Genomic DNA, 26,548 nt, shown 5'->3' on the forward strand with positions numbered 1-26,548 from the left:
AATAAAGGTCATGGCATATTGGTTGTCACATTGGACTTTTTCATCTATTATTTAATAGTAATAACTCTTTTGACACAAAAATAAAATGTTAAAAAGAATAATAGCACATCTAAAATGTTAGACTTTATAGACTATTTTAAAACATGAGATAGAGGTTAAGGACCAAAATAGTAACTACAACTCAAAAAATTATAATATAATAACAAACTAAAAGTAAATATTATTTTTCTGCCTAAAAAAATATATTATTTCATTAGTAATTAAATATAGCAAACAAAAATATTTTTATGCAACTTGGGTTGTAGAAATTTTTATGAAACACAATACGTAGTGATTTGCATTTAAAAATTCATGTAATTCAGGTTGCATAATAAAAATGTGACATTATCCATAGCCTAAATTTATCAAATTATATTGAATTGACCATGTTATTACTATACCTTAGTTTTTTTTTTTTTTTTTTTTTTTTTAAGTAATAAGTGAAAACAAAAAGAAGTAAATAAATGAGACTTTGTCTTGTCATTTCTTTTTTTTATTTTCTTATTTTCTTTTCCTACCTATATCAAAAACTTATTGATATTTTAATTTGACGATAAAAACTATTTCAAAAACACCTGTCAAAGGCAAAATATAAAATTACAGAAATAGTAATCTCCACCTACATTATAAACTGATTAATGTCTTAATTTGATAATAAAGAGTTATCACCACGTGCAAATAACATAAGTTAAAACTATTTCAAAAACACCTGTCAAAGGCAAAAAAAAAAAAAAAAAATACAGAAATAGTAATAGCCGTAATATAATATACGAATACGAAAACATTATACACACTCCATGGCACTCAAAATGACAAAACTATCCCCCACACACTACCCTGCACGTTTGTTACACTACAGTTTCCACGACTCCGAATTCCCCCACTCTACTTCCTACGGTTGTAAAAGAAAGATTCAACGAATAATTCCCCCCCGCCCAGAATTATACCAAAATCCTTATAAACTGCCTTCTTTATTTTACACCCGAGAAAATCAATTCCCATCTCTATATTCTCTACTAAAATCTTAAACTTTCCCGAGAAAACATTTTCCGAGTCCCAAGCAAAAATGGCGAATCCCAAATCCGACGAAATGGGCGGTTCCATTTCCTTCACCGATTTCCCAGAGGACGTTCAGCTCTGCATCCTCTCGTTCCTCACGCCCTCCGAAGTCTCCACCTTCGCTTGCACATCGAAACGCTTCGTTTCGCTGTGCCGAAACGACGCCAAGCTCTGGTTCACCATGTGCCATAGAAGGTGGGGCTCCAAGACCCAGATTCGAAAATGGGGCAACGGCAAGATCGCCTTCAGGCTTCTCTACAAAACGCTTAACGAGTGGGAAAATCTCATCGGTTTTTGGCGCCGAAGCGGTCGTGGAAATATCGGAATCTCATCGCCGCCGTTGGTTTTCTTCGAGTGGGGCCCATCGTTTCTAACCGGTTCGAGAATTTCCCCTTCGAAAAACGGCACCTACAGTGTTTTGAAGTCACCGTTTTTGTGGATGACACTGTCGCAGGAGGGTCAGACCGTGAATTTCCTCGACCCAGACGGTCGGGCCGAGGTGTTGGATTGTGTCGGGGAATTGGATTTCTCGGATAACGATTTGGTTCCGGTGAATTTGAGCTTTATGGGGAAGACCCATTTCGTTGTCGAGGAAAACATGAACTTTTTCGCGTTTTCGAGTTCGAATTCGAGCTCGAACTTTCGGAGGAGTTCGAGCTTTTCGAATATGAGATGTGACGATGAAACAGAGGATTCGATTGGAGGGGATAGTGGGTACTTCTCGCCGAGTCACTCACCTGGGAGCTTACCGGACCGGTTAATGTCGGAGATGTATCAGCATTTTGCGAACCGGACGAGTCCAGGTAGTGGGGATAAGAGGAGGCAGAGGAGGAAAGAGAAGGAGAGACAAGGGAAGAGGAAATGGGAGGCTGAGCATTTCGTCAAGATCGTTAATTGCTCGCCCACGCTGACTCGCCCTTTGCAGGGCCTCTGGAAGGTATTCTTTAGCTCATTTGTAACAAATAATAATTCAATTTCTTTGTTTCAATTGGATTCAATTTTGTTCATGATTGCTAAGTTTAGTTTGCTAGCTATAAATAATATCTAATGATCAAGACAATTGGCTGAATCGCGCATAACAATTTCGTAGAAGTTCGTTGATAACTAAAAGGATGATATTTTGTAATTAGTACACACATCTTAAACTATGAGCTCCCCCTGCTCTTACAAGAGGAGGTACATTTGAGCTAGAGCTCATCATTAGTTCATAGTATGCATCCCCAACCAAAGAAAAAAATATATATGTAATTCAGTTGAATTTGAAAACTGGAAGTTGAAAATGTTGCAATTCCTTTTGTGTGTTCCCTGAAGTTTCTTGCCTTCAGTTGAGCATGTGCAATGCTGTCTATTAATGAATTTTGAACTATAGAGTGAGTGTTGGAGAGATGTTCTTAAAATATCTTGGGGTATACAGGTAGGTATGTTATGGTCTAGTACCTACCTGTACATGTCTCTATGTTCCTATGTGCACATGGAGAGATGTTTTTACTATTTAGCTTATTTTTGCTACTATTCATGGGCCCTATTGCACTTTTTGGTACTATTCATAAGACTCACTGTACTATTTCAACTACCTTTTAGCTTTATTTACAGTACTTTTAGTAAAAAGTTTCCAGCTTCCGTTAAATAAGCTGTTCTCAAACGGACTCGTAATTGATAGAACTACTAGAAATATAAAATTCTGATGCTAATGACTCAAAGGTTTGTCTTAGTTTTGTATTACTGAGTATTTGAATATGAAGGAATATTAGAGGGTGCTTGGAAACCACACTTCAAACCTTATATGATCAAGGATCAAATAAAATTGAGCTCTAGCTACTGATATGAAACATGAAAGCAGGAGGGAATGTATACGGGATCCAGTCACAAGGTTTTTCTTTGGATGAAGAAACCATGCACCTTTATTTTTTGAAGCCCTTATTCATCGTTGACTAATCAAACACTTCGTCGTTGCCAATAGACTCTTGATCTGAGTTCTACATTTGGCTTATGATCAAAAAACAGCCATTGTGAATTGGTTTATATGTTTATTTTGCATGCCACGTACAAAAGTTATACACCCAAAAAGTACAAATGTCTGACGCTTCTTTTGAAAATGAGTGGACTATGAAACTTGGTCCTATCAGTCTAAGAACAATAAGTCCATAGAAGTTTTCACAGCCTTTTTTTTTTTTTTTTTTCTCACAATTGTTAACATGGTATGCTGTGATTGGTGTGTATTAAAAGTGATGTCAGGCCCATTCAAAACTGATGTTGCTCTAATCACAACTTGCTACCATAACAAGTTGTGATAAAGGTTAATAAAAAATTGTGTCCTTAGTATTGCAAGTCTAAGAAACATGGTAAGTTGAAGCTATCATGTGCATGGACAGCTGTGATGTCAGCAAACCTATTTTCTTCTCCCGATTTTGCTATTTTCATTCTTGCTCAGTATATTTATGTAGTATCATGGTTGGAAGACGTTAATGCATGTAAGATCTTCATTATGGCTCATCTAGCCCCTCCCTGCTGCATCTCTGTTGCAGGGAATTTATGATGACATGAGCTTGAATTTCTATCTTGTGGTATATGAAGACAATGGGGGCATCATATGCCGGAGGGTTGGAGACTCTTCTGAACGTTTCTCTAGTTATGGTCTAGTATTTTGGACATCAAATGCTACATTCATAGAGTCTCCACTTTCCCCAGAGGAAAAATATTTGTATGATTCTCGCATGCATGTTCGACCACTCGCAGCAGAAAATTACATTCATGAGGAACTCCTTTCAGCAGAAACTGAGATGGTCTGTCGCATTCTTAACATAAACTCAAGTTATGATTTAGTTATTCCAGACTTGGCTGGAAGTACTATGAATCCCCGGAACGTGGAGGGAAGGATTTGGCAGTACATTAGTGGTACCTTCGGGTTTGGGTTTCTTCGGGACAATTTTATCATAGACCTGAAGCATGTTTCCCAGAATGGTTGTGTTCTTGATACAAAGGAGCTCTGTAGTGATTAATTTCCTGTTTGGAATCATTCTTGTACATAAGTTGCGTAGCTTATGCCCTTTGTGCACTTTGTATCATGTCTTGTTCTGATTTTATTGGATGACCCTGAAGGGACAGTGTACTATATTTATTTGTAGAATTAAACTAAATAATAATATCAATTCTCTCGGAATATATCTTTCTTTGATTTTTCCGAATGCCACTTTTCTAGTTTTTTTCAGTGGTGTTTACACTATTTTAATAACCACTTTTGGCGTAGATGGTAATGGGTAGGTGATGGGTTTTAACTTTTAAGGTCTACATTCAATTTAATGGTATAATTATTTTCCTTTTACCTTTGGTTTTTTTCTTCTCTTTCTATAAAAAAGGTAATCATAATATTGAAATGATTAGAACTGAATATGGCTATATACGTACGATGTAGTGTTATTCCTAGCTAATTTCTATACCAGCTACCAAGGTTACTTCCTAATTTTATACATTGTCAGCCCATGTCTTAATTTAGATCTAGAATTTCACTTGTAGGCAAACTTTTCTGTACATTGCAGTGATTAATTGTACGGTTTTTGGCTCTCAAGGTTCTAATTTTCTGGACAGAGGTTCCCAAAAGTGCTTTTTTTTTTTTTTTTTTTTTTTTTTGGTGTGTTTTTAATGATTAAGTATATAATTCAATCAAGACACAGATACAATAGTATCAATTACCTCTGATCACCAAGCAGCATTTGAGCTGCAACCAATAACAAAACTAACTACACAAAAGCTACAAGCAGCAATTATACTGTAAACAACTATGCCATTAATAATCAAAACCAACTGACTTTCAAAAACTGAACATGGAATTCTCCAAAAGCTACATAAAATCCTATTTTCAATTGTATTCTTAATCCTTCATTTGGTAGCCAATCAGCATCTCACATCATTTTCCACAGCCTTCAGCAGCTCCTATTTCAATTCTCACACTACAATGGTGACCTCTTGCATTTCCATCCATCCTTGTGTGGTACGAAGTCAATTTTCTCACATTAAAGGTTCACAGGTCAGTTACTCCTGCTCTCTCAATTCATTTCACCTGGTTAACTCTAAATCCTTTTTCCATTCCATCTTTTTTTTTTTTTTTCTACCATTATATTAACTATTTAATTTCCATTTTCCATTATAGTGTCATGGGATGCTTTTTGCTTTTTTTACCTCTCCTGTTTAAGTAAAACTATTCCATCCCTCACAAGAAGAGGAGATGCCATTGACATTATGGGATGCTTTTTGTTTCAATCAGTCTAGAGCCCCTTTCACCAAAAAATTCATACCCCCTCACTTTTTTTGTGTTGTGATCATGTGAGTAAATCTGTGAATTTTTAGGTGAAAATTCAGTGTTGTAGCAGAACTGTTTTTGTTTTGCTATGGTAAATGTCACCTCAGAAAAGAAAGTGTGTTGGATGGTGGAATCAAATTAATGTGTCCTTGCGAATTGCAATATTGATTTTCATATTTGCAAACAGCTGGATTGTGCCCCACCGTTTGAAATTGAAGGTAGTTGAGACTTGAGACTTGCAGATGTTCAATCAAGCCTGGGGACAGTATGGCGTCACATTCTTCATATAGACTGAAATCAAATAATAGCACAAGAAGGAAAAATAGGAAAAAAGTGGGGATCGTCAAGATTTATTGAAAATCAAAGGAACACAACAAAAATTCACAAACAGAACACTAATACTTGTTACTGCATCACATACTGAGAATCAAATAGGTCTTGGCATCCATTTGAACATCCACAATCTCGCAACAAACCCCAAAAAACAGCAAAAATGAAGGCGCACACACCTCAACAGGAAATACTAAGAATTCCATCAGCACTTTAATCATAAGGCCTAAAATTGTTACACCAATAGGGATAGTGAGAGCAGAGAGGGTAGGGAGAAACCATGATGGGAAGGGAAAAAACAGAACAATTTATTAAGCAGTTTATGTCTCGGCAGCAACTTCTCTGCCATTGACATTCTCATCCATTGCATCCTTCTCTTGTTCACCCTCAAGCTGGCTTAAGTTGCCTTTCTCCTTGATGAGTTGGATGTGGTGATGTTTGCAGTAGAGTCGGCCCTCGTGTGCAATGTAGTTGGATGGGCTGATCACACATCCTCCATGAGTGCATTTGAAACAGCTCTTGTGATAAGGAGTTCCATTTACCGTTACCTTAAACATAGAGGATATTATTACTATTAGTGACATTTTCCAATATTATGTGTAATGTTCATGAATAATGAATTGTGTGTAATGTTTACCTTCTCAGTTGGATAGACAGTTTTTTTACAGCCAAAGCATTTGTCTCTGGTTCCACCAAACATACTTGAAACTTTATTCGCGGAAGGTTTCTGTCAAGGCAGCTCATAATCAATGTTAGCAGTTGGTACAATGAGCTCTTTATGATGCATAAATGAGAACCTAGATTTGGAGACATTACCTCACTATCAATAGGTTTCTCAGGTTTTACAATTTTTGGGGTCCCTGAAATCATCAATTAAGATGGAAAGAAGTCAGCTTGAGCAACTGAAAAAGGTTTGACATACTGGAAATAAGACTCTAGCTGAACTTATATTTGTTACCTTCAAAGCTTTTGTCAAGACTGCCAGTTCTTTTGAAGAGCTGATCAAAGTGTGGCCTGCAATATAGTACTCCCTCAAAGGAATTGTAATTACCAAGCTGCAAATGGTTCTATATGTCAATAGCTTGTATATCAAAGCTCTAATCAAGTAAGTGGGCAATAATATATCTTTTTATATGAATTGGGCATTTGGTCTAATTTAGAGTTCCAGCAAGATCAAGTTCATTATATGAGCCACAAATAAATCTAATCTAGTCAGTACGAGCCATAGAATGTTGAACAACTGGAATTAAAGATTAATTAGTTCTCATCACAGATCTTGGATCCTTAAATGAGGCAAATCAGATGAAGAACAGCTGGAAGGCCTCCTTTTGTCTTAAAAAAGTGAAATTGAGCAAGCATTAGTAATTGGGTTACTAAATCCCTCACAAGTAAGAACTTGTTGCTGATCTAAAATGAAACTTTCACTTATAGCATCTGAATGACTTTCTTGCAAGCTGAAACAGCTACCAAATTGTTGTTGTCAAACAAAGGCCTTGTTGTACCACAGATCAGAACATGTATGAATCTAATATAAAAAGCATCTAACAAGACAAACCTTGAGACAAGAACCTCATTTAAACAGGTGAGAAACAATACTAAACTTATAAATGGTTTTCATGCTAGCATCCTATACAAGCTCTTGCCTTGTCAATAGATCAATGACATGGAAGTTGAAAGAAGCAATCTAGAACATAGAAACCATTTGTTTAGTTTACCTTGAGAGTTCCTTTGCAGTGATGGCATCGAAAACAGGCTTTGTGGTAGATACGATTATCAGCTGTTAACTTATCAACAAGATAAACAGTCTTGTCACAAGCCATGCACTTTTGGGTTGTTCCTGCAAATGACGCCATGTTTCTCAACAATTCACTGTCCTGACCAAGTGAGTTAGAATTTCACTCTTTTTTCTTTGCTCTCTTTTAGAGTTAGAGAGAGTTTTGGATTTGGAGTTGGGAGAAAACAAGCGGTGAGGTTGGGATAAGGGGGTGCAGGTTCTTGAGGACAACAAAAGCAGACTCTTAGATGATTGAAGTTAGTGGCATTTGGCAATGATTTTGTCCAAATTTGAAGCACCTAACCACCATTTTCTCTCACTTATTGTTTTTACTATCCTGTCCTCTTAACGTTGCAATTCAATTAATATAAGATATCAACATATTAAGTTTTTAGTTGTATAATCTGGTTGGATTTGTTGACTATTCTTAAATCCTGTTGCGTAGTGTTTTATTTTTTAATAAATACGTCTACATTTAAACTTGTAACTGTAACATCCATTTTATGATAATTACTCTTTATGACTAGATCGAAACAGTTTTTGTTTTTTTTTTTTAGTTGCCTGCGAATTGATCTGACATAAAAAAATTTCACTAATTGAACTAACTGGAACCTAACCTATTGTTACGTAGATTTAAAAGCTACAAATGATTTATTTGAAAGACCGATAAATACAAAATTCACATGACAAATTGGAAATATGAAACATTTTGTATCTATCTTTTTTTTGCTAAACACCCATTTTGTATCTATCTTCCTCACATGTACACAGTATTATTTCATTATATTTATGGCGTTCAAATTATACATTTGGAGTTATTGGCCATGGAGTTAGTTCTGTAGTTAAATGTTTTTTTGAAAACAATACATTAATGCGTTCTTTGAATACCAAGAGTACCATTACGAGGTTCATTGCAATAATTTGGGTTTTTTTTTTTTTTTTTTCCTTTCTGTTTTTCTTTAAAACCAAGAGAGTAGTTGGTGTCATAAGGGGAGTATGATCTAGTGGTGGTCATAACAAGGAAAACTATTTAATAGTTTGGATCAATATTCTCAGCTTTTCATATAGGTTCTAAAAAAAAACAAAAAACTTTCATATAAATAGATCTTACCATGAATTTAAATAGCAAGATTCGTTATTATATTTGAGGAAAAAACATTACCAAATAATTACTCCTCATGACAGCATAAATCTAATGTGGAACTCCCACACAAAATCGTATGAGTTATTTCATATTAATCCAGATAATAGTACTACTATATAAGATAAGAAAAAATCATGTCCAATGGAAAATCAAAATGATAGAGAAATTTTCTCAACAAAAAAAAAAAAAAATGATAGAGAAATAATGAGTAACACACTAACACGTTCTCTAAAATATCATTAAAAAAAATGGACTTCAAAGATTCTTCTTCTCATTAACTAAAGCTTTTTTTTTTTTTTTTTTTTTTTTTTGAGGCCCCATGGGCTTTCTCAACTGCCAGCATTTCATCACTCAACTCCTAGCTGGCCTACTTTCTTTCTAAAACAATTTCTTTCTCATTTTCTCTTCATTCATAAGCAAGAAGAGTCTAAAGCATGCCTATTGCCCACCTTCAAAAAAAGGTCTTTCAAAGTCATATAATGGTGAGCAATAATTGGACAAAAATAAGTCTCAACATCAAATAACACATATTGATCAAATGCATGGTTACAATCACTTTTCCACTCAATCCTTAATTTGATTTGTGATTATATGTTATGGGTTGTAATTAGCTCAACCAATAAAAAATTTTGCTTATAAGAGACCCAAGTTTAAATTTCTGTTTACACAAAAAAATTAATTAATGTTTTCACATTTTTGTTTTTTGAGAGAGAGTTAATATTAGACCAAGACACTAATTGGTTTTTGGTGTAAGCGATAATTGAATCCCAGATCTTTTATTCAACCATCAGAGACTTTACCAGTTGAATTAATTGGAACCCACTTATTAATGTTGTGCCATAATGATAAAAAATAATCATAAAGAACGGAATTCACATCATAGTTATAAATCTATTGTTGTTTCTATTAAAAAAAAAAAGACATTTTAAGTTACATAATAATATGTTAAGGCAAAGCACCATTCATCACATCATAACAAGAATGGCACATGAGTTTGAAATGATGGAGGTAGTCTATTTTTATCTTCCTCCACGCTTAATAATGATGGAGACAAATGAATAGCTGACAACTTTTTTTTTTTCTTGTGGATGGGAATTCAATCTTGCTTGATGAATGGGGTCGCAACCAGCAGCGATGTGGGTGTGCACAAGTCTAAAAATTATCATTGATTGGACCGAGAATACTGGAAAATGTCGTGGTACAATCTCACATTGTCTACATGCAAAATCTCTTATTAATTTCATATTTGAGGTTTCCCTCAAAAAAAAAAAATCATATTTGAGGTTTAAGATTTAAAATATTTGGACAATTACTATAATTTTTAATATAAAATAAAAACAAATGCAAAATGACTTCTACCACAAGATATTCAAGCATAATGAATGTGTTGGTCATTTATAACGGTGTGCAGTATGTTGTCAATGTATGATCAAGTTGTTGGAGAGGAACCAAAGGAAAATGGGGGTCATCAAAGAAGTATATTTCTAATAAAATAATAGAAGAACTCTTATAAAGAAATCAAATTATATTACTTGGATTTAAAAAATAGAATTCATGAATTATAAATGAAAAAATATTCAATAATTCACGATCAAATTATTCAAGAATTGTCCATCCAAATTAGATGAATGAATAATTACTGTCGATACCTCCCCAAATTTGTCGGGCGATGATGAGTACAGCTTCAACTACCCGAATGGCGATGTGCTTATGAACGGAAACAAAAATGACACTACACTGCTAGCACTACGTGTGTCCCTAAAATGTGAACAGTGGGTGATGATTATAAAAGTGATCAATTTTGATCATGGTTCAGGAGTTGCCACTAATCATTGAGTTTTTCTAGGTGTGATTGATCACTTATATTTAATTTGATTTTATCACCAAAATTAGGCTAGGAAAAATTCTTTTTTCCTAACCTATAAAGAATAGAAAAAAAAAAAAAAAAAAAATTCTTGATTCATGAATTTAGAAGTTTGGTTACGCATAAAGAAGGCGTTAGGAACCCTACGATGCCTATTGTAGAGAGAATTCTCTGGAATGTTGCTAGGATTTGGACAAATGGCATCCATATGATGCTACTGCATGGTAATGTATTTCCAGCCCTTTTTATTAATTTAAATTTGTTCTTTGTAATTGGCAAGTAACAATGTGACATTTACCTAAGAATCAGTGGACATTAAATTAAAATTGGACACACTCAATAAAAATGTTAGGATTATTAGACGGATTTTCAAGAGATAAATATCATGGGACTAGTTAAGAACTTAAGATAGATGGGGAACTTTCTGGCCCAATTAAATATAATGACAAGCATTTTTTTTTTTTTAAATCCAAATAATTTCCTAAATTAAGCTATGATTCAGAGAATGTTCCAAAGTTAATTTTTATCCCAGTTTAGGCTCATCAGAGTAAAAGGGAGATTATAGTAACACATTAGAAAATATCTGTAACGTACTCTAAGGGAAAACAAATATCCTTTTATGAAATAAAGCACATTTTTCATGGCAAGTTTCAATTCGGGCAATTTTCATATTTTCACAATAATTCAGTCAATTCAAATCTTATTTTTGTCCTTAAATAAACAATCTGAATGGAATTGCACAATTCTTAATACAAGGCTAAAATAAATCCAATGAATCCATAAATTTAAAACTGGAATTCCCAAAAAATTTCAGGGCATAACAAAATAAGACAAATATTAAATTTTTACTTATTTATTATTTTTTTTATACAAGATAAAAATTCTTCTATAGTCTAATTTAAATATATATGCATGTGAAACTCCCCACTAGAAACTTGAACTCCGACTCTTACCCTCTACACCCACAAATATTTATACTTGTGGAATGATCATCGTACCAAATATGTGAGATTGTTTTTTATTTACTAATTTCATTGAAAACCGTTATTAAAATGAATAATGAAAAGTTGTCTCTTGAATTTTTAATCGGTCCTTTTCCTTATTCTAATCAAAACCTTTATAAAGATTAGAAAATGGAAAAGCAAAAAGTGGACTTTACCCGTTGAATTATGACTAAATCTATTATTCAAATATTAAATATTGAAAAAGATGAATCATTGGTTTTTTTTTTTTTTTTTTTCAAGGTCCGACATAACTCCTAGTAAAAATGAAAGAGAGTATTAGTTCCATTAGTTCATTTCCACCTACATCAAAAGAAATTCTATTGATGTCTTTTGTAGATTGGACACCATAAAATTCATATTTCTTTTGAGAATCAGATTCAATAAAATTCAATTACGCAATTAGTAAGGTTCTTCAAACCCGTTTGTTGCAAGAGGAATGGCTCATAGTAGATTCGTAATATTTTAACAGAGAACCCCCAAAACCAAAATGATGAGCTCAACTACCAGGTGGATCACCACATTTGAAAAATGGAGCTGGCTGGCAGGGTGGTCCATGGGCTTGTGATAATCTGGCACCACACGAACACGACCCCCCATAAATATTTGAAAAGAAAAGAGGAGGGCTAGGTGTTTGTTGATCTGGCAACATTATACACCCCCACCACAAGGAATCTAGAGCCTATAAAAAGAAACAAAGAAAAACATTGCAGTAAATAAATTACACGACAGTGTTGCTGAACGAAACCAAGTTAAATAATGAATAGCTTCATTATTGTCAAGCTTATATATTTTAAAGTGATCAGAAGCTTATATATTTTAAAAATCTATTTTTTTTTTAACCTTATTATTGAGTTAGAGCATCTCCAATAACTTTTTTAAAGCCAATTTTGGAGAGAAAACACTCCCAAAATCCACTCCAACAGCTTCTCCATCTCCATTTTTTAGATTAGAATTGCTACAATACTTTTCTACAAATAAAGAACCCTGTAACTTTTACTGTTCACACTTCATATGTTTTTTTTCTATTATAATAATTAGCTATTGAATAAAAAAATGTTGGAAGATGTATAATTGTTAAAAAAAATAATAATGAAAGAAAAAATAATATTTAAATGAGATGGAAAAAAGAATAGAGAATCTGTTGGAAAGTGTATTTGAAAAAGTAAGTAGGTAAAAAAACTAAATATCACTGTTCACTATCAAAATAGTACAAAAATTTAGATAAACTACCAGAAATGTTGTTATATAAGTTTATTACATAATTGATAAACAAGTGGGCATTTGGTCTAGTGGTATGATTCTCGCTTTGGGTGCGAGAGGTCCCGAGTTCGATTCTCGGAATGCCCCAATTTATATTTTTGTGACTTTTTTAGTGCCAGCTATTAGAGCATTCACATTGGGTATTGTATATGCAGTATGTATGTTGATAATGTTTAGCACAAGTGCCTCAAAACCCCCCATTACCTAGTCTTACAATTGCAAAAAAATTTGCAATTGTACTACAATGCCATCCTATTTTTATGATGGCACCCCAATTTTTATTTATTTATATTTTAATGACTTTTTAAACTTTTTTAATACCTAACCGTTAGAGCATTCATATTGGGTATTGTATATGTTATATACTGGTAATATTTAGCATCAGCGCATCAAAATCCCCCATTACCTAGTCTTGCCATTGCAAAAAAAATTTGCAATTGTGTTACAATGCCATCCTATTTTTATGATGTTACTGTAGCAATTTATATACATTTTTATGTGTTTCTAAAAAAAAAATATATATATATATATATATACACATTTTTATATTGTTTTTTTCTCTAGTAATGGTGGGTGGGCATTTTTAAGTATTTTTTTTAATGAAGAGGAAGAATGAGAAAGAGTTAGTGAAATTAATATTTTAATAAATAGATGTGATAAATAAGAAATGCGAATCCTCTTACGCATCAAAACACTAGAATGTTGTATTTGGTTTTGTAATTTTTGGCTTTTGACCCATTATCCTAGAAGGCTAAAACCCTGAATCCCTCTCATATGAACCCTAAAACCTAAATTTTGAACATTTTCTTTCATCGATTCGAATAATTTTGCTTTTTATTTAAGAAAGAGAAAGAGAGAGTAGAGATGGTGTTTGGGCAGGTGGTGATTGGTCCACCAGGATCAGGGAAAACCACTTACTGCAACGGCATGTCTCAGTTTCTCAAACTTATCGGAAGGTCTCTTTTCTTTTTATTTCGTTGGACCCGAATTTGTAAACTTATTCTTAGTTAGCTGGAAAATTAAAAAAATTGTATACTTAAGGGATTGAGTTTATATGTTTCTTCTTCTATGTGGAAATAATAATAAGGTATGATATTAATGTGAATGTTCTTTTGTTTTTTGGTATGCACAGGAAGGTTGCTATTATCAATTTGGATCCTGCTAATGACTCTTTGCCGTATCCTTTTCCACTTTATTTATATATGGGATTATCGGGTTTTTATTATTTTGCTTGTAGTGTGTTGAGATAAAGCTTCCTTTACGAAATTATATAGGTACGAATGCGCTGTGAACATTGAGGATCTTATAAAACTAAGTGATGTAATGACAGAGCATTCTCTTGGTCCGAATGGAGGTGAGCGTGTGTGTGCGTCCTTGTTAATTTGCATCCGATGAGTGTTCTTTAATGTATTTATGTGTTAAGGTTGTGTAATGCTTATCAACTAGGTGGGTTCAAAACTTGCCAGGTTTTTGTGTGTGTAACTTATCATTCTATTAAAAGAAGAAGAAGAATAGTTAGCTACTGCATTTGGCTTTCGAAGCCACCTTTGAAAATGGAAATGTACATAATGTTTACCTTTCTTTTTTGATAAGTAATAAAACTTCATTAATACAAGGAACCAAAGCGCACAGGCAGTGTACTAAGGATCCAGCAAAATGTTTACCTTTCTCATGTCCACATCTTCTCCAACATTACCCACCAAAAGAAAATTTAAAAATTCATTTTTGAATAGGTTATATGGTTTGTAGTCTCTTTAAGAGTTCTATGAGTTTTGACTAACCAAGTGGTGGTACTTAGGTGTGTGCTCTTGTTCAACATGCTTGTCACTTATCTGCTGTATTAGTCATGCAGTTCCTGAAGTTTATTTTGTTATGCTCAAACAGGCCTTGTGTACTGTATGGATTATCTGGAGAAAAATATTGATTGGCTGCAATCAAAATTGGAACCCCTCCTCAAAGGTTTGTATACTGTGCCTTTACTTCAAAATTTTTAATTTTATAGGCTTTATAAATGATAACTTTGTGCTTTCTTATATTTTTTGTATAATTTCAAGCTTTGTAGTCTCTAGAAATTGGAGTCTTTCTCTCTCCTTTTTATTTTTGTTTGAACTTTCATTTACATGCTTTCAATTTTTTAAGTTGGTCTACTGAACTATAATAAAATGTTGGGATGCAATGTTGTTTAATGATGGTATTAACTTTGCAGATCACTATCTTCTCTTTGATTTTCCCGGCCAGGTTGAACTATTTTTTCTTCACTCCAATGCCAAGACAGTCATCATGAAACTCATAAAGAAATTGAATCTTAGGGTATGATTATGTCTTCTACGTTTATATGATATTTGGCATCTTTCAGGACCCTGAACAGCTGAATTGACCTCATCTTCTTGTGTGTCAATGTTCAATTATAAAAATCTTATTGGATTCTTCATTTTATGCAGCTGACTGCAGTTCATTTAGTTGATGCCCATCTTTGCAGTGACCCTGGGAAGTATGTTAGCGCATTGCTTCTCACTTTGTCAACCATGCTACATCTAGAACTCCCACACATTAATGTCTTATCCAAGATTGATTTAATTGAGAACTATGGAAAGCTAGGTATGGTTATAGCTTTTCTTATTTTGACATTAAGCGTGAAATATATGCTATGATCATAAAAGTGTTGGTTGTGCTTTATTAATTGTTACTTTTTGGTGTGCTGCAGCTTTCAATCTTGATTTTTATACCGATGTGGAAGATTTATCTTATTTACAACACCATCTTGATCAGGATCCTCGCTCTGCCAAATACAGGTATGATTTAGGGTAGAATTCATTATGCAATTTGTATAAATTAGTCTTTGATTTTTAATCTATGCACACTATATTGAATCATACTTGGGTGTCATTGTTAAAAATTTCCAATTTGTTTTCTTCATTAGTATGTTGCAATTGTTCCAATGCCATACTGTAGTGAATATAGCAGTCATTCCTGCTAACATATCTGGCATATTTATAGAATTATGACAGCGGTGCAAATACTAAAACTTCGGACTTAGAATGTATCAGTTAACATTTAGTATGTAAGGTTCCTCTAATATCAAATGATATAATGCTACTGAGAAGGTGTTTCAATATTTTTTATGGGGCACCTAATATGTTTTCACATCTCTTGAATTAATGTAAGTGCTGCCTTCTCATGGCACTTTTGCCATCACCTACCGTCATTGCACTGCCTATTGGCTTTAGATGGGACTTAACTTTAGGATTAGATTATTCCATTTTCTTTTGGGTTGCTTTGACCAGCAATTCAACCCTGTTACCAGTGGCATATCATATGTAAAAACTTGTAACTAATAGAAAATGGAAACCATGATGACCAGTCATCCTAAGGCAATTAGTTAGGGTTTAATGACTGGCTTGGGCTAGGGGTCAATCTGACTGGTCAGCATGTATTCTATTTGCAACGGCCAAGGTCCAGCTATGGTTTGAATTATTGCATTCATCAATCCCTTTTGATAGTTAGAGTGAACTTTTGCAAATGTTGGTTACACTTGAAAAATTATGGAAATATTGCATTATTATTGTAGAAAGCCATTACATTAATATGAATTCTCTTCCAACAATTTTGGTTTTAAGAGACCATTATTAAAAAATGATAATAAATAAAAGAATAAAATGTATCAAAAGAATCATTTGGTACTGATAGGTGGATATTTTGGTTCTAGGTATGATAATGGCTCAAAATTTTAATTTTATTGTATTAGATAGCTATATTGATGGACAAGATATTGCATCCTAAAGAAGCTATATATCAAGGGAAATTCATGTGTTGAATACGTGTATTTTTTTTTAGGAGAGAATACCTTGGGGAAACTCCAATTGAGAGGTTAATATAAGTAGGGTTGTAAATGAACCAAGCCGTTCATAAATAGCTCGGGCTTGGTTTGATAAAAAGCTCGTTCATGTTTGTTTGTTTATAAACAAACCAAGCTTAAGCTTTAGTTTTAGGATTGCTTAATAAACGAGCCGAGCCTGAGTAAAAAGTATTGTTCATGAACAAGTTTGTGAACACCAAGGCTCGATACAAAAGTAACAAAACAAGTTGAGCCTAGTCTTATTTATGAGTTTGGTAATAAAATTGATATGAGCTTGACATATAAACTCATATCTTTCTAAAACTTTAATTAATTATAAGTTGAGACCACTTATCCAAACAAAATAGACTGGATAATAAACTTGATGTAGGTTTGATAATATACTTGTGTGGGATCTCAGGCTCAAAAACATGATATCGAGCTTGAGTTTGGGCTTGATATAGAGCTCGAGCTTGGTTTGACTAATGAACCATGCCAAGCCGAGCTGAGCTCAAGATTTTATACTTTATAACAAGCTCAAGCTTGAACATTATTTATAGGCTCGTATCGAGCTCAAGCCAAGCTTGAATATTCTACTTTTGTTGCCGAGCCGAGCTTAAACATTCACTACTCAACAAAACTTGGCTCGTTTACGGCCCTGTATAACATATAGGGACACTACTTAATCCAAAAGCTTAAGCCCAGTTATGTGATATTAACTACTCAATCTTCTCATTAGTATCCAATGTTGGACTTCACTAAACTAACCACACCACTCACACTTGAATATCACAACATTTTCCACATTAACTTTTGGTGTCATTAAATTAATAAGTGGTTTAACTAGATGTCATGATAGAAATTTAATATCTACTCTTTCTTGGACACAATACAGTGCATCGTAAAGAAAACCAAATAAGTGCTTTCATGTTGCCTAAATGCCTAGTTAGATTGAAATCAGCTTAAAGATATGGACCTTTGGTTTTGATTCTCTTGGTGGTGTCAAAGTTTTATAGTTTTTATTATACCTCTTACACAACTTGAATCAATATTTAGTCATATAATGGTACAAGGTATTGTCAAGGTATTCAAGACATAATTGATTAATAATTTCTGACTTTTCTGGTGTTTCCATTGAGGTGCTAATAAGAAATGGAAAGATAATTAATTACAATCAGTAGCTTGTCTATGCCCTTTTGAAAGCTGATGTATTATTTCTGAATGTGTGTTCAGAAATTAACATTTGTATAAGTAAGTTGTTTGTGAATCTTATTCCAGGAAACTCACTAAGGAGCTATGTGATGTGATAGAAGACTTCAGTCTTGTCAATTTTTCGACCTTAGATATTCAGGTCTGCCAGTCTCTCTGTTTTTCCTTCTTGAAATTGCTTTTTTTTTTGGTGTTCTTAGTTAGATGTTGCTTTTCAGGATAAAGAGAGTGTAGGGAATCTTGTGAAGCTGATAGACAAGACCAATGGATACATTTTTTCTGGCATAGAAGCAAGTGCTGTTGAATTTAGCAAGATTGCAGTGGGTCCTCTTGATTGGGATTACTACAGATATCCTTGTCTTCTTTTGATTCTTAATATCATATTTGCTCATTTTAGCCAAAAAAAAAAAAAATAATAATAATAATATCATATTTGCTCTTAAAAATTGGTTTTTATACAAAATGTGACTGGCCAAAATCTCATAACTTGTGTTATGACATATTTATAAAGTATCTTTCAGCTGCATTCTTTCAAACTGTGTTATTTAATTATAAATCATTTTGCAGCTTGGTTGGCTTCAAGGTTTAACAGCTAAGGTGGTGGGTATCTTCAAGCTGTAGCAATACTATGAAAATAACTTTCACCCTTCTTTTGAGGAGTATTTTGAACTACATAACCAAAAAGAAGAGTGAGAGACTATTCATGCAATGTTTTCCAAGTAGGAGTTTGGTTGTCAAGTATTTGGTCTCAAATTGACTGATTATGAGTTAGAAATGTCATATAGGAGAACATAGGTTTGTTCCTCCTTTTTTGTGATTAGGGCCATTAGGCATGCTATATTTGAACTGGCTGTATGGGATGTGAGATTTGCACCATATACATGTGAGATGTAATACCCTTGTGCAACACTGCAAGGTTTCTACTGCTGAGTAATTCCAGCAGCATGGCCTCATCAATTAGTTTAGCTGTTCAGATTTGAATATACGTTTGAATTGTTATCAATAAATCCTTCCTATTGTGTCGGAGAGATTAGGTGATTAGGTTAGTTGTCAGTAGGATATTGTTATCTTATTCAGCCAATTGTTACAACTGTTTGAATTATTTGAATTGGTTGTTATTGTTATCAGAAGAGTGTATTTAAATGCAGCAAGGAATGAATAAGAGGCAAGCAGAAATTTCAATCAAATTATCTCTCTCTCATTTAGGAGATTAGTCATCTCAAATTCCAATATACAACCATTTAATTTTTCAAGTCTCAGGATTACATTAGTTATAGGTGGATTAGAGATTGTGTACCTATTATTTTCTTTATGTCCACTAGTGTGCAGTGCATAATAGTGAACTTTTCTGATCCGGTGATTATATTGCTTTGTTATTCTTTTCTTAGCCTTTTTTTTAATTAAAAAAAACAATTCCTTTCGAGCACAGTATTGAATACTTAGCATATATATGAGATGGTTCCCTGTGCATGTTGATTTTTGGTAAATGGGACCCTGAAGGAATTTCTTCAATTTTGCAAGATATATATGGGCTTATCAAATGTCTTTATTTCATGGAGTATCTTTGATCTTTAGTTACTTGAAATGAAATGCATGAGTTTTGCTTGACAAAGAAGTTTACAGTTGCTGCTGTGCAAGAAAAGTACATTAAAGACGATGAAAATTTTGACTAGAACAATTTCTGGAAGAGCTCTGTTTCTGGTGAGCAAGCGACTTTGACATGTTTGCGTTTTGTGTGAATGCATGTGACATGCCTGTGAATTTGTTACTGTTCTCTGCTTCAGAGAAGGTCTTGACTGTTTCTCACTGCAGGTGTTGCAAAGGTTCTTAGCAACTGATATTTCAATGTTGGATAAGTGGAAGATCCAGAGAACACAAGTCAAAGTAGCAAAAGCCAGCTGCATCTTCCTCCCTCATCATGATCTTTCTTAAAAGGTAGCGAAAGTAGGGATCTGACCAACTCTCCTGTGGCTGTTTTTGTGTAATATAATTTAAATTAAAGTCATACGCTCAGTTTGATGTGTGCAGAGTTTGCAGATGTATGCATTTGGAGATGTTGAAGGAGATTGAATAGTGTTTGATATGGCTATAAAATCACTTTCTTCTTCTTTTACAGCATTTTAGATTTAGTTTATATGCTATTACATATAATTATTTTTATTAAACAATTTAAGTGTTAATTATTAAAATAAATATTTTTATCAGTATTTTTGAATGTGTCAATGAACGGGTTTTGGTTAGCCTGCAGTGATAATTATTATGTAGAGAACTACAGAAGTTAACTCGGCCTGGTACTGGGCAAGTTTTCTTGAGTAATTATCTTAAGGAATTATTAGATATTTGTGGAGTAAGGTGACTTGGGAGTCCATCATCAAAGTGAGAGAAGAAAGCACCATGTCACTATACTCTAAGATAAAAATGTGTACTACTTAACTCTTTTTTTTTTTATTTTTTTTTTTATCTGAGATAGAATTATACTCTAGCATAATTTGAGTGTATATATGTGTAAAGTTTTCTCATAAAGACTTGAATTTCGGTCTTTATCTTGAGAAATTATAAGATTCACATGGTAGACAAGTGACATGGTCCACCATTCCACTAAAAAACTTCCACCTGTTTAAAATTGTTAGTTAGAAAACTTTTTTAAACAAAAATTAATTATTGACTCAACAATTTTAAACAAGTGGAAGTTTTTTAGTGGAATGATGGACAAGTGACGTGGTCAACAAGAGAACTCTATAATTTCTCCCTTACCTCACACAGCATACAAACACTTATAATTGTAAAGTGATTATTATGCCACCGAGGTATACAGCGGTCTACTTGCACCTATCACGTGGTAAAGGTTAACATGTTTCAGAATCCTTTGGCCCATGTTAGAAATTTGACAAAACTTATATGCGGTATACAGTGGTCAACTTGCTCTTATCATGTAGTTAAGGTTAGTATGTTTCATAATTCTTTGGCCGACAGTTAGAAATCTGACAAAACATATATATGTAGTACCAAGACTGACTTTTGGTTATCAAATTTATTAGCAGAAGAAAACCCCGCGGTTACGTAAGAGATTGAAAGCGTTGTTCACGTGTATCATATGAAGTTATGAACAGCTTAAAACTTGTACGACGGTGCCTACTCTCTGCTCTTGAGGTTTCTCATTTCTGAGAGAGAGAGGATGCCTAATTGCCAAGTTCTGGGAACCGCGGCTTGGCTTCTTTTTGTGAAATAGGGAAAATCTTTTCCTATCATCGTTCATCAAATTATTTACTCTTTTAACTCTTTTTTGTCCCTTCCCCTTTTCTTTTTCCGGGAAAGAGTTTGGAGTTTATTGATAGGGGAAAAGAGAAAGAAAGAAAAATGTTATTTCTTATTTGCACATTTTTTTTGTGTGCAATTCTCTTATATCCTTTATTTTAAATTAAAATTATACATTAATAATGTGCATAGATTATATAAAATCGAAAAGTACCACAAACACACACACACACACACAAAAAAAAAAAAAAAAAAAAAAAAAAAAAAAAAAAACAAAGTTTTATCATTCGGACACATTAAACTCTAGTAGACTTTTAAATGAGATAAGAGACATTTTAAATTGCAGACTTTCATAAATGTACTCGTATATATATATATATATAGTTTTTATAAAATCTAAACAGTAAAGTGGACAAAATGGACAGGATTTATTTTTAATTTTTAGAAACAAACGGAAGACTTGAAATAAAGAGAATCATTAAGACAAAGTTTAGGTCTAAACATGATATCAAAAAAAAAAAAAGTTTAGGTCTAAACAAGTCTAGTACTAATTTTTTTTTTATCTCATTACGTAACGAATTATAAAACTATTCATAAATATTATTTAAATATATCATGATTCATTAAAAAAAAATTATATGACTAAAATTATAAATAAATGATCTTTTCAATTATCACGTAATAGATTGGAACAAGATAATTTCAATCCACCTTAAAGTCAATCATTTCGTGGATCATTATCCTACTAAGAACGTGGTCCCAAAGTGTTTTTGTTTTTTCCATATCTTTTTCTAAGTTCTAAGTAGAGCGTGGCCTTTGCTTTCTCAGTCTCAGATACGTTTACCTCACAGATACCAGAGGAATTGTCTTTCATTAATTTCTAGAGATTAGAAAAGACAAAAGAAAAAAGAAGAAAACCCAAATGAACAAAACAAATAAATACGTCTTCTAGAGGATGAAAGGGATGCATCAAAACAAGACCCTCGTGGGAAAGGAAGTGCCGGTCATACAGATATGGCTGTAATTTCATGACTAGGGTCTCACCACTCACAATTACCGAAAAGGAAAAAATAAAAATAAAAATGAAAAGAACATTCCATTGTGCTCTTCATTAATGAATTAAATGGTGTTTGGTTGAGGTGAGAGGCTCGGCAAGTGGACAAAAATGGTGGCAAAGTGATAAGTGCTTCAAAATTAAAAAGTAGGAAATTTTAATTTGAAAGCAAACACAAATTTGTTTCTAGAAGAATGTCCAGCTAAAAGTATTATTTCTATACAATATAAGCACCAAAGTTTTATCCTTTAAAAATAGAAAGTTAGAAGTAGACATTCATAAGCATATAATTATATCTGCTAGAAGACTGACCTTTCAATGTAGATAAACTTTGGCAACATAGATAGATACTATTTATTTGTCTTTTTATTCTTGGCTTTTAGGCTTTTAGCCTAAACTGCTTCAATCTGTTTAACTATAAACCAAATTATATATATACACACACGTAGAGGTAAAACTCAAAGAAAGTTAAATTAAAATTTGAAATTAAAATCTAATTTTGTACCATGTGTCTAAATTTATGTGGAGACCACACTATAATTATTTACTTAAGTTTTTTAATTTTTGTACAAAGTGAGTTAATGTGTGCAAAATACTAAAAATCTAATATTAATGAACTATAAAATTAAATTAAAAAAAAAAACTAATCTCATATACTCAATAAAAATCATCACACAACAAAAATCACCACACATTCTATCTTATTAAAAATTATAAAAAAAATTATCATAAGTAGTATTAAATTTGGGTAAGAATTTTAATATATGACTAATTATGTTTACTCTTTTTTAAAAAAAATGACTAATTATTTATATTTTTATGATAAAAATTGTGTTTAATTTTAAATGTATTTATACGTATGCACGTGTTACATAGAAAATCAAATTAGATTTTAATTGAATTCTCAGGTTTGTGATGGTGTCACAGAAATCATCCAACTCCATAACTCATCCATATGTCTCGTCCAACAAAAGACAAGCTACGACAAATCAAATAGGCGAAGTGAATGTTCCAAGCATTCTGGCTAACCTCGTTCGTCTATGGACGGACGATACCTCGTGGGAATCTTACTCATCATCATTCAAGCAAGGGCAAGCCGTCCAAGATGGTCTCGTCCATCTTTTACTAAAGATGGACGAGTTCACCATGGAACGACCCGTCCAACCTAGGTAACTTCCATAGCGGTTATGGAAGTTACCCCAATTCTCCGGACTCCTCTACATTGGGAACGGTTACTAAATAGATAACCGTTCCACACATACTATATAAGGATTCTTCGATGAAGGGTAAGGGATTCAGACAATTTTATTTTGAGAAAATACTCCTTCTCACAGACGGCGCCAACTGATAATTCCTTGGATATCAGTAGGTTGACGAGACTCGAACGATGATCTTTGGGCTATATCCTGTAATACAAAGAACACTGAATCAGAGGGGACCGGCCAAAAGTCCTCCGATAATGAAGTTAGTTACTTTTAAACTCTCTGTAAAGAAGGAGTATTTTCTCAAAATAAAATTGTCTGAATCCCTTACCCTTCATCGAAGAATCCTTATATAGTATGTGTGGAACGGTTATCTGTTTGGTAACCGTTCCCAATGTCGAGGAGTCCGGAGAATTGGGGGTAACTTCCATAACCGCTATGGAAGTTACCTAGGTTGGACGGGCCGTTCCATGGTGAACTCGTCCATCTTTAGTAAAAGATGGACGAGACCATCTTGGACGGCTTGCCCTTGCTTGAATGATGATGAGTAAGATTCCCATGAGGTATCGTCCGTCCATAGACAGACGAGGTTAGCCAGAATGCTTGGAACATTCACTTCGCCTATTTGATTTGTCGTAGCTTGTCTTTCGTTAGACGAGACATATGGACGAGTTATGGAGTTGGATGATTTCTGTGACACCATCAGTTTGCACCATTATTAATTTTTGTGGTAAGTGAATTATTGAGTGCAAAAACCAAAGAGTCTAAAACCAATTAAATTATAAATCATATATATATATATATATATATATAATGAGAAACCATTACAAATTTTAGAAATGTATGGTTTAAAAAAAATGTAAGTTAATGCCATGAATAATTTGAACCTCTTCTAAAAAAAAATGTATAATTTGAACCTTATAATTGTTATTTTTTTTAATTGTACACGTACATATGCATAGGGCTACACACTAGTATATATCAATAGCCAAAACTTAGAGAAAATCCAATTAGATTTTTCTTAATTTTGCATCTTGTGTCTCATTTAATTTTTAATTTTGTGCCAAGTGAATTATTGGGTATAAAAATCGAAAAGTCCAAATTCAATTAGATTTTAAATTGGATTTCAATTAAAGTCTAATTTTTCACCACGTGTTTATCTAAGTTTTTAATTTTTGTGGCAAGTGAATTATTAGATGTAAAATGGAAGAGTCTAAACCAATTAAATTCTAAATCATATATATATATATATAAGAAACTATAACATATTTTAGAAATGTATGGTTTTAAAAAAGTATAAACTAATACCATGTATAATTGGAATCTCTTCTAAAAAACTGTAAAAATTTAAACCATATAATTGTAATTATTTTTAATTATACCTGTATATATACACAGAATTACATACTAATTTTATGATTATGTATGAGACAGAAATTTCAATTTGCATAAAGATGATATGAGCTAGGTAACAAACTAACCCAATATGACTTTTTAGAGATAATTGACAAGTTAACAATGAGAATACAAAACACGAAAGATACTTTATTGATTATTGTAATCATATTTATTGCACTTATATGTAAATGAAATATTTGGCCCAACAAAGTCAGAGGCAATCTTAGATCAGGACAATCATTTTAAGGGGTTTCTTGGGAATTACAAAGCCAAGTACTGTTATCTATCTTAGATCAGGATAATTATTAGGGGTTTCTTTCTTCTTTCTCCTTTCTCCTTTTCTTTTTTTTTTTTTTTTTTCAAGAACTAACTGACACTGACACCTTTTGCTTTTTATAATTAGGTTCAAATCTATCGCTTTTGATTAGAAAGAGAGAAAAATTAGGTTTGAATTACAATTGAAGTATGTAATATTTGTTAATATTATAGACTTAAATTACGTTTTATTGGATTTTTTTTTTTAAATAATCTTTTGATTGCATGTCTTCTTATAATTAACATGCTTGTAAATATCTCATTTATCTTTAAAATGTTAAGCTTCAAGGTTTTTTTTTTTTTTTTTTTTTTTTTTTTTTTTTTTTTTTGTCTTTTAAAATTATTCATAAACATGAGTAGGGATGTGAAAAAAAAAAAAAAAAGTGAATGTGCAATTCATCTATAAGATTTTCAAAATGTAATTTTAACCCAAAAAGAAATTAGTATAACAAACTAACAATAACAAATAGTTATACTAGCAATAATTTAACCTTGATTATATATATATATAGAAATATTTTTATATAAAATGAAATATTCTAAATATTGATTAATTGCTGATTTAATTGATTTAATATTATACCTTTTAACTTCTTTTTATAATCAAAATGACCAAATCTATCATTTGAGAGCTTTTATCCTTAGTGTCCGGTATGCTATAGTCAGTATCTGTTTGGTAGAGATTATTTTTGTCAACTTATTTTTATTACTATTTATGGGTCTCACTGTATTTTTTGATACTATTTATGAGTTCCACTACACTATTTTAGTTAATTTTTATCTTATCTACAGTATTTTCAACAAAATTTTTTTAATTTCAACAAAATAAGCGAATCCTCAACTAGCATAAAAATGTTCATACAGTTTGCTATCCAAACCTTTAGTAATAGCCATACATTACTATAATTATTGTTAAACGTTTTGAGTACAAAAACGTCAGAAAGTTTAATTTGAATTAAACATGTGTGTGTATGACCATAGGTGTGAGAAAATAAATTTTCTTATGGGCACTGTTTTTATGTAAAAAAAAAAAAAAAAAAAAAAATCCCTACATATTTGCTAAGTCAAAATTTTAATTTCATGAAAATAAGATATTCTTGTATATATTATTTTTCTAGGTAAAAGAAAAGTATTATTGAGATTGTAAGGATAAGGGCTCAAAATCATATATTGGGCATTGGGCTTTGTCCAAGGACGTTGTATGGTCCGAGGAGGGACAAATAATTATGATGGGTTCTAATTTAAAGTCTCATGAGTAAGGAATAAATGGAATGTGGTCCGAGAAGAAACTCTTTGTCGGATACGATGAATACAGTTCAAGTACGTATTCTAGCAATTAGAGTGACCCTCCTAGAAGTTCCAATGATAGGAACGTGCTTCATGAATATACGAGAAGGAAGGAAACCCAAAAATATCTAAGGGAAAACTACTATCATCTCATTAAATGCACTGCAACTACTTTTCTGGCTGCATTTATGTGGAGAAGATCTCTAAACAATGCTGTCTTGG

At 32.7% G+C, this 26,548-nt stretch overlaps 3 protein-coding genes and 1 non-coding gene across 6 annotated transcripts; 3 read left to right on the forward strand and 1 right to left on the reverse strand.

The window, feature by feature from the left end:
* The first annotated feature begins 883 nt into the window (after positions 1-883).
* LOC126710537 (F-box protein At3g12350) lies at positions 884-5,759 on the forward strand. Of its 2 annotated transcripts, none has more exons than XM_050411052.1 (2): positions 884-2,035; positions 5,016-5,759. In XM_050411052.1, the coding sequence occupies exons 1-2, from the start codon at positions 1,106-1,108 to the stop codon at positions 5,055-5,057; spliced, it is 972 nt and encodes a 323-aa protein (XP_050267009.1). In that variant the 5' UTR covers positions 884-1,105; the 3' UTR covers positions 5,058-5,759. The 2 variants fall into 2 exon arrangements, with proteins under 2 accessions (XP_050267009.1, XP_050267008.1); XM_050411051.1 differs by lacking the exon at positions 5,016-5,759 and adding an exon at positions 3,624-4,288 and having other exon boundaries at positions 889-2,035.
* Positions 5,760-5,775: 16 nt separating this feature from the next.
* Positions 5,776-7,773, reverse strand: LOC126710538 (LIM domain-containing protein WLIM1). The gene is made up of 5 exons (XM_050411053.1): positions 7,441-7,773; positions 6,684-6,780; positions 6,542-6,585; positions 6,363-6,452; positions 5,776-6,273 (listed from the first exon to the last, which is right to left on the reverse strand). The coding sequence occupies exons 1-5, from the start codon at positions 7,576-7,578 to the stop codon at positions 6,046-6,048; spliced, it is 597 nt and encodes a 198-aa protein (XP_050267010.1). The 5' UTR covers positions 7,579-7,773; the 3' UTR covers positions 5,776-6,045.
* A 5,013-nt stretch (positions 7,774-12,786) lies between these two features.
* On the forward strand, positions 12,787-12,858 carry TRNAP-UGG (transfer RNA proline (anticodon UGG)). The gene has a single exon. It is a non-coding gene; the product is annotated as a tRNA-Pro (tRNA).
* Positions 12,859-13,442: 584 nt separating this feature from the next.
* LOC126709203 (GPN-loop GTPase QQT1) lies at positions 13,443-19,923 on the forward strand. Of its 2 annotated transcripts, XR_007649338.1 has the most exons (12): positions 13,443-13,727; positions 13,904-13,948; positions 14,046-14,125; positions 14,656-14,730; positions 14,978-15,081; positions 15,213-15,369; positions 15,476-15,563; positions 17,885-17,957; positions 18,034-18,164; positions 19,437-19,516; positions 19,628-19,750; positions 19,844-19,923. XR_007649338.1 is itself a non-coding variant. In XM_050409330.1 (11 exons), exons 1-10 carry the CDS (start codon positions 13,636-13,638, stop codon positions 19,486-19,488), a joined length of 897 nt encoding a protein of 298 aa, XP_050265287.1. In that variant the 5' UTR covers positions 13,443-13,635; the 3' UTR covers positions 19,489-19,516; positions 19,628-19,923. The 2 variants fall into 2 exon arrangements, 1 of the variants encoding a protein (XP_050265287.1); XM_050409330.1 differs by having other exon boundaries at positions 19,628-19,923.
* Positions 19,924-26,548: the final 6,625 nt, after the last annotated feature.

This window comes from Quercus robur, chromosome 12, assembly GCF_932294415.1.
Source record: "Quercus robur chromosome 12, dhQueRobu3.1, whole genome shotgun sequence".
Classification (NCBI taxonomy): domain Eukaryota; kingdom Viridiplantae; phylum Streptophyta; class Magnoliopsida; order Fagales; family Fagaceae; genus Quercus; species Quercus robur.

Bases quoted from the DNA above. Each gene is read 5' to 3' on its own strand.
- LOC126710538 (XM_050411053.1), bottom strand. From the start codon at position 7,578: ATGGCGTCATTTGCAGGAACAACCCAAAAGTGCATGGCTTGTGACAAG. The intron at 6,453-6,541 runs GTAATGTCTCCA...CTGCCTTGACAG, and splicing joins AGAAACCTATTGATAGTGAG to AAACCTTCCGCGAATAAAGT. The intron at 6,274-6,362 runs GTAAACATTACA...TCTATGTTTAAG, and splicing joins CTGTCTATCCAACTGAGAAG to GTAACGGTAAATGGAACTCC.
- LOC126709203 (XM_050409330.1), top strand. From the start codon at position 13,636: ATGGTGTTTGGGCAGGTGGTGATTGGTCCACCAGGATCAGGGAAAACC. The intron at 17,958-18,033 runs GTCTGCCAGTCT...GTTGCTTTTCAG, and splicing joins TTTCGACCTTAGATATTCAG to GATAAAGAGAGTGTAGGGAA. The intron at 18,165-19,436 runs ATATCCTTGTCT...AAAGAAGTTTAC, and splicing joins CTTGATTGGGATTACTACAG to AGTTGCTGCTGTGCAAGAAA.
- LOC126710537 (XM_050411051.1), top strand. From the start codon at position 1,106: ATGGCGAATCCCAAATCCGACGAAATGGGCGGTTCCATTTCCTTCACC. The intron at 2,036-3,623 runs GTATTCTTTAGC...TCTCTGTTGCAG, and splicing joins CTTTGCAGGGCCTCTGGAAG to GGAATTTATGATGACATGAG.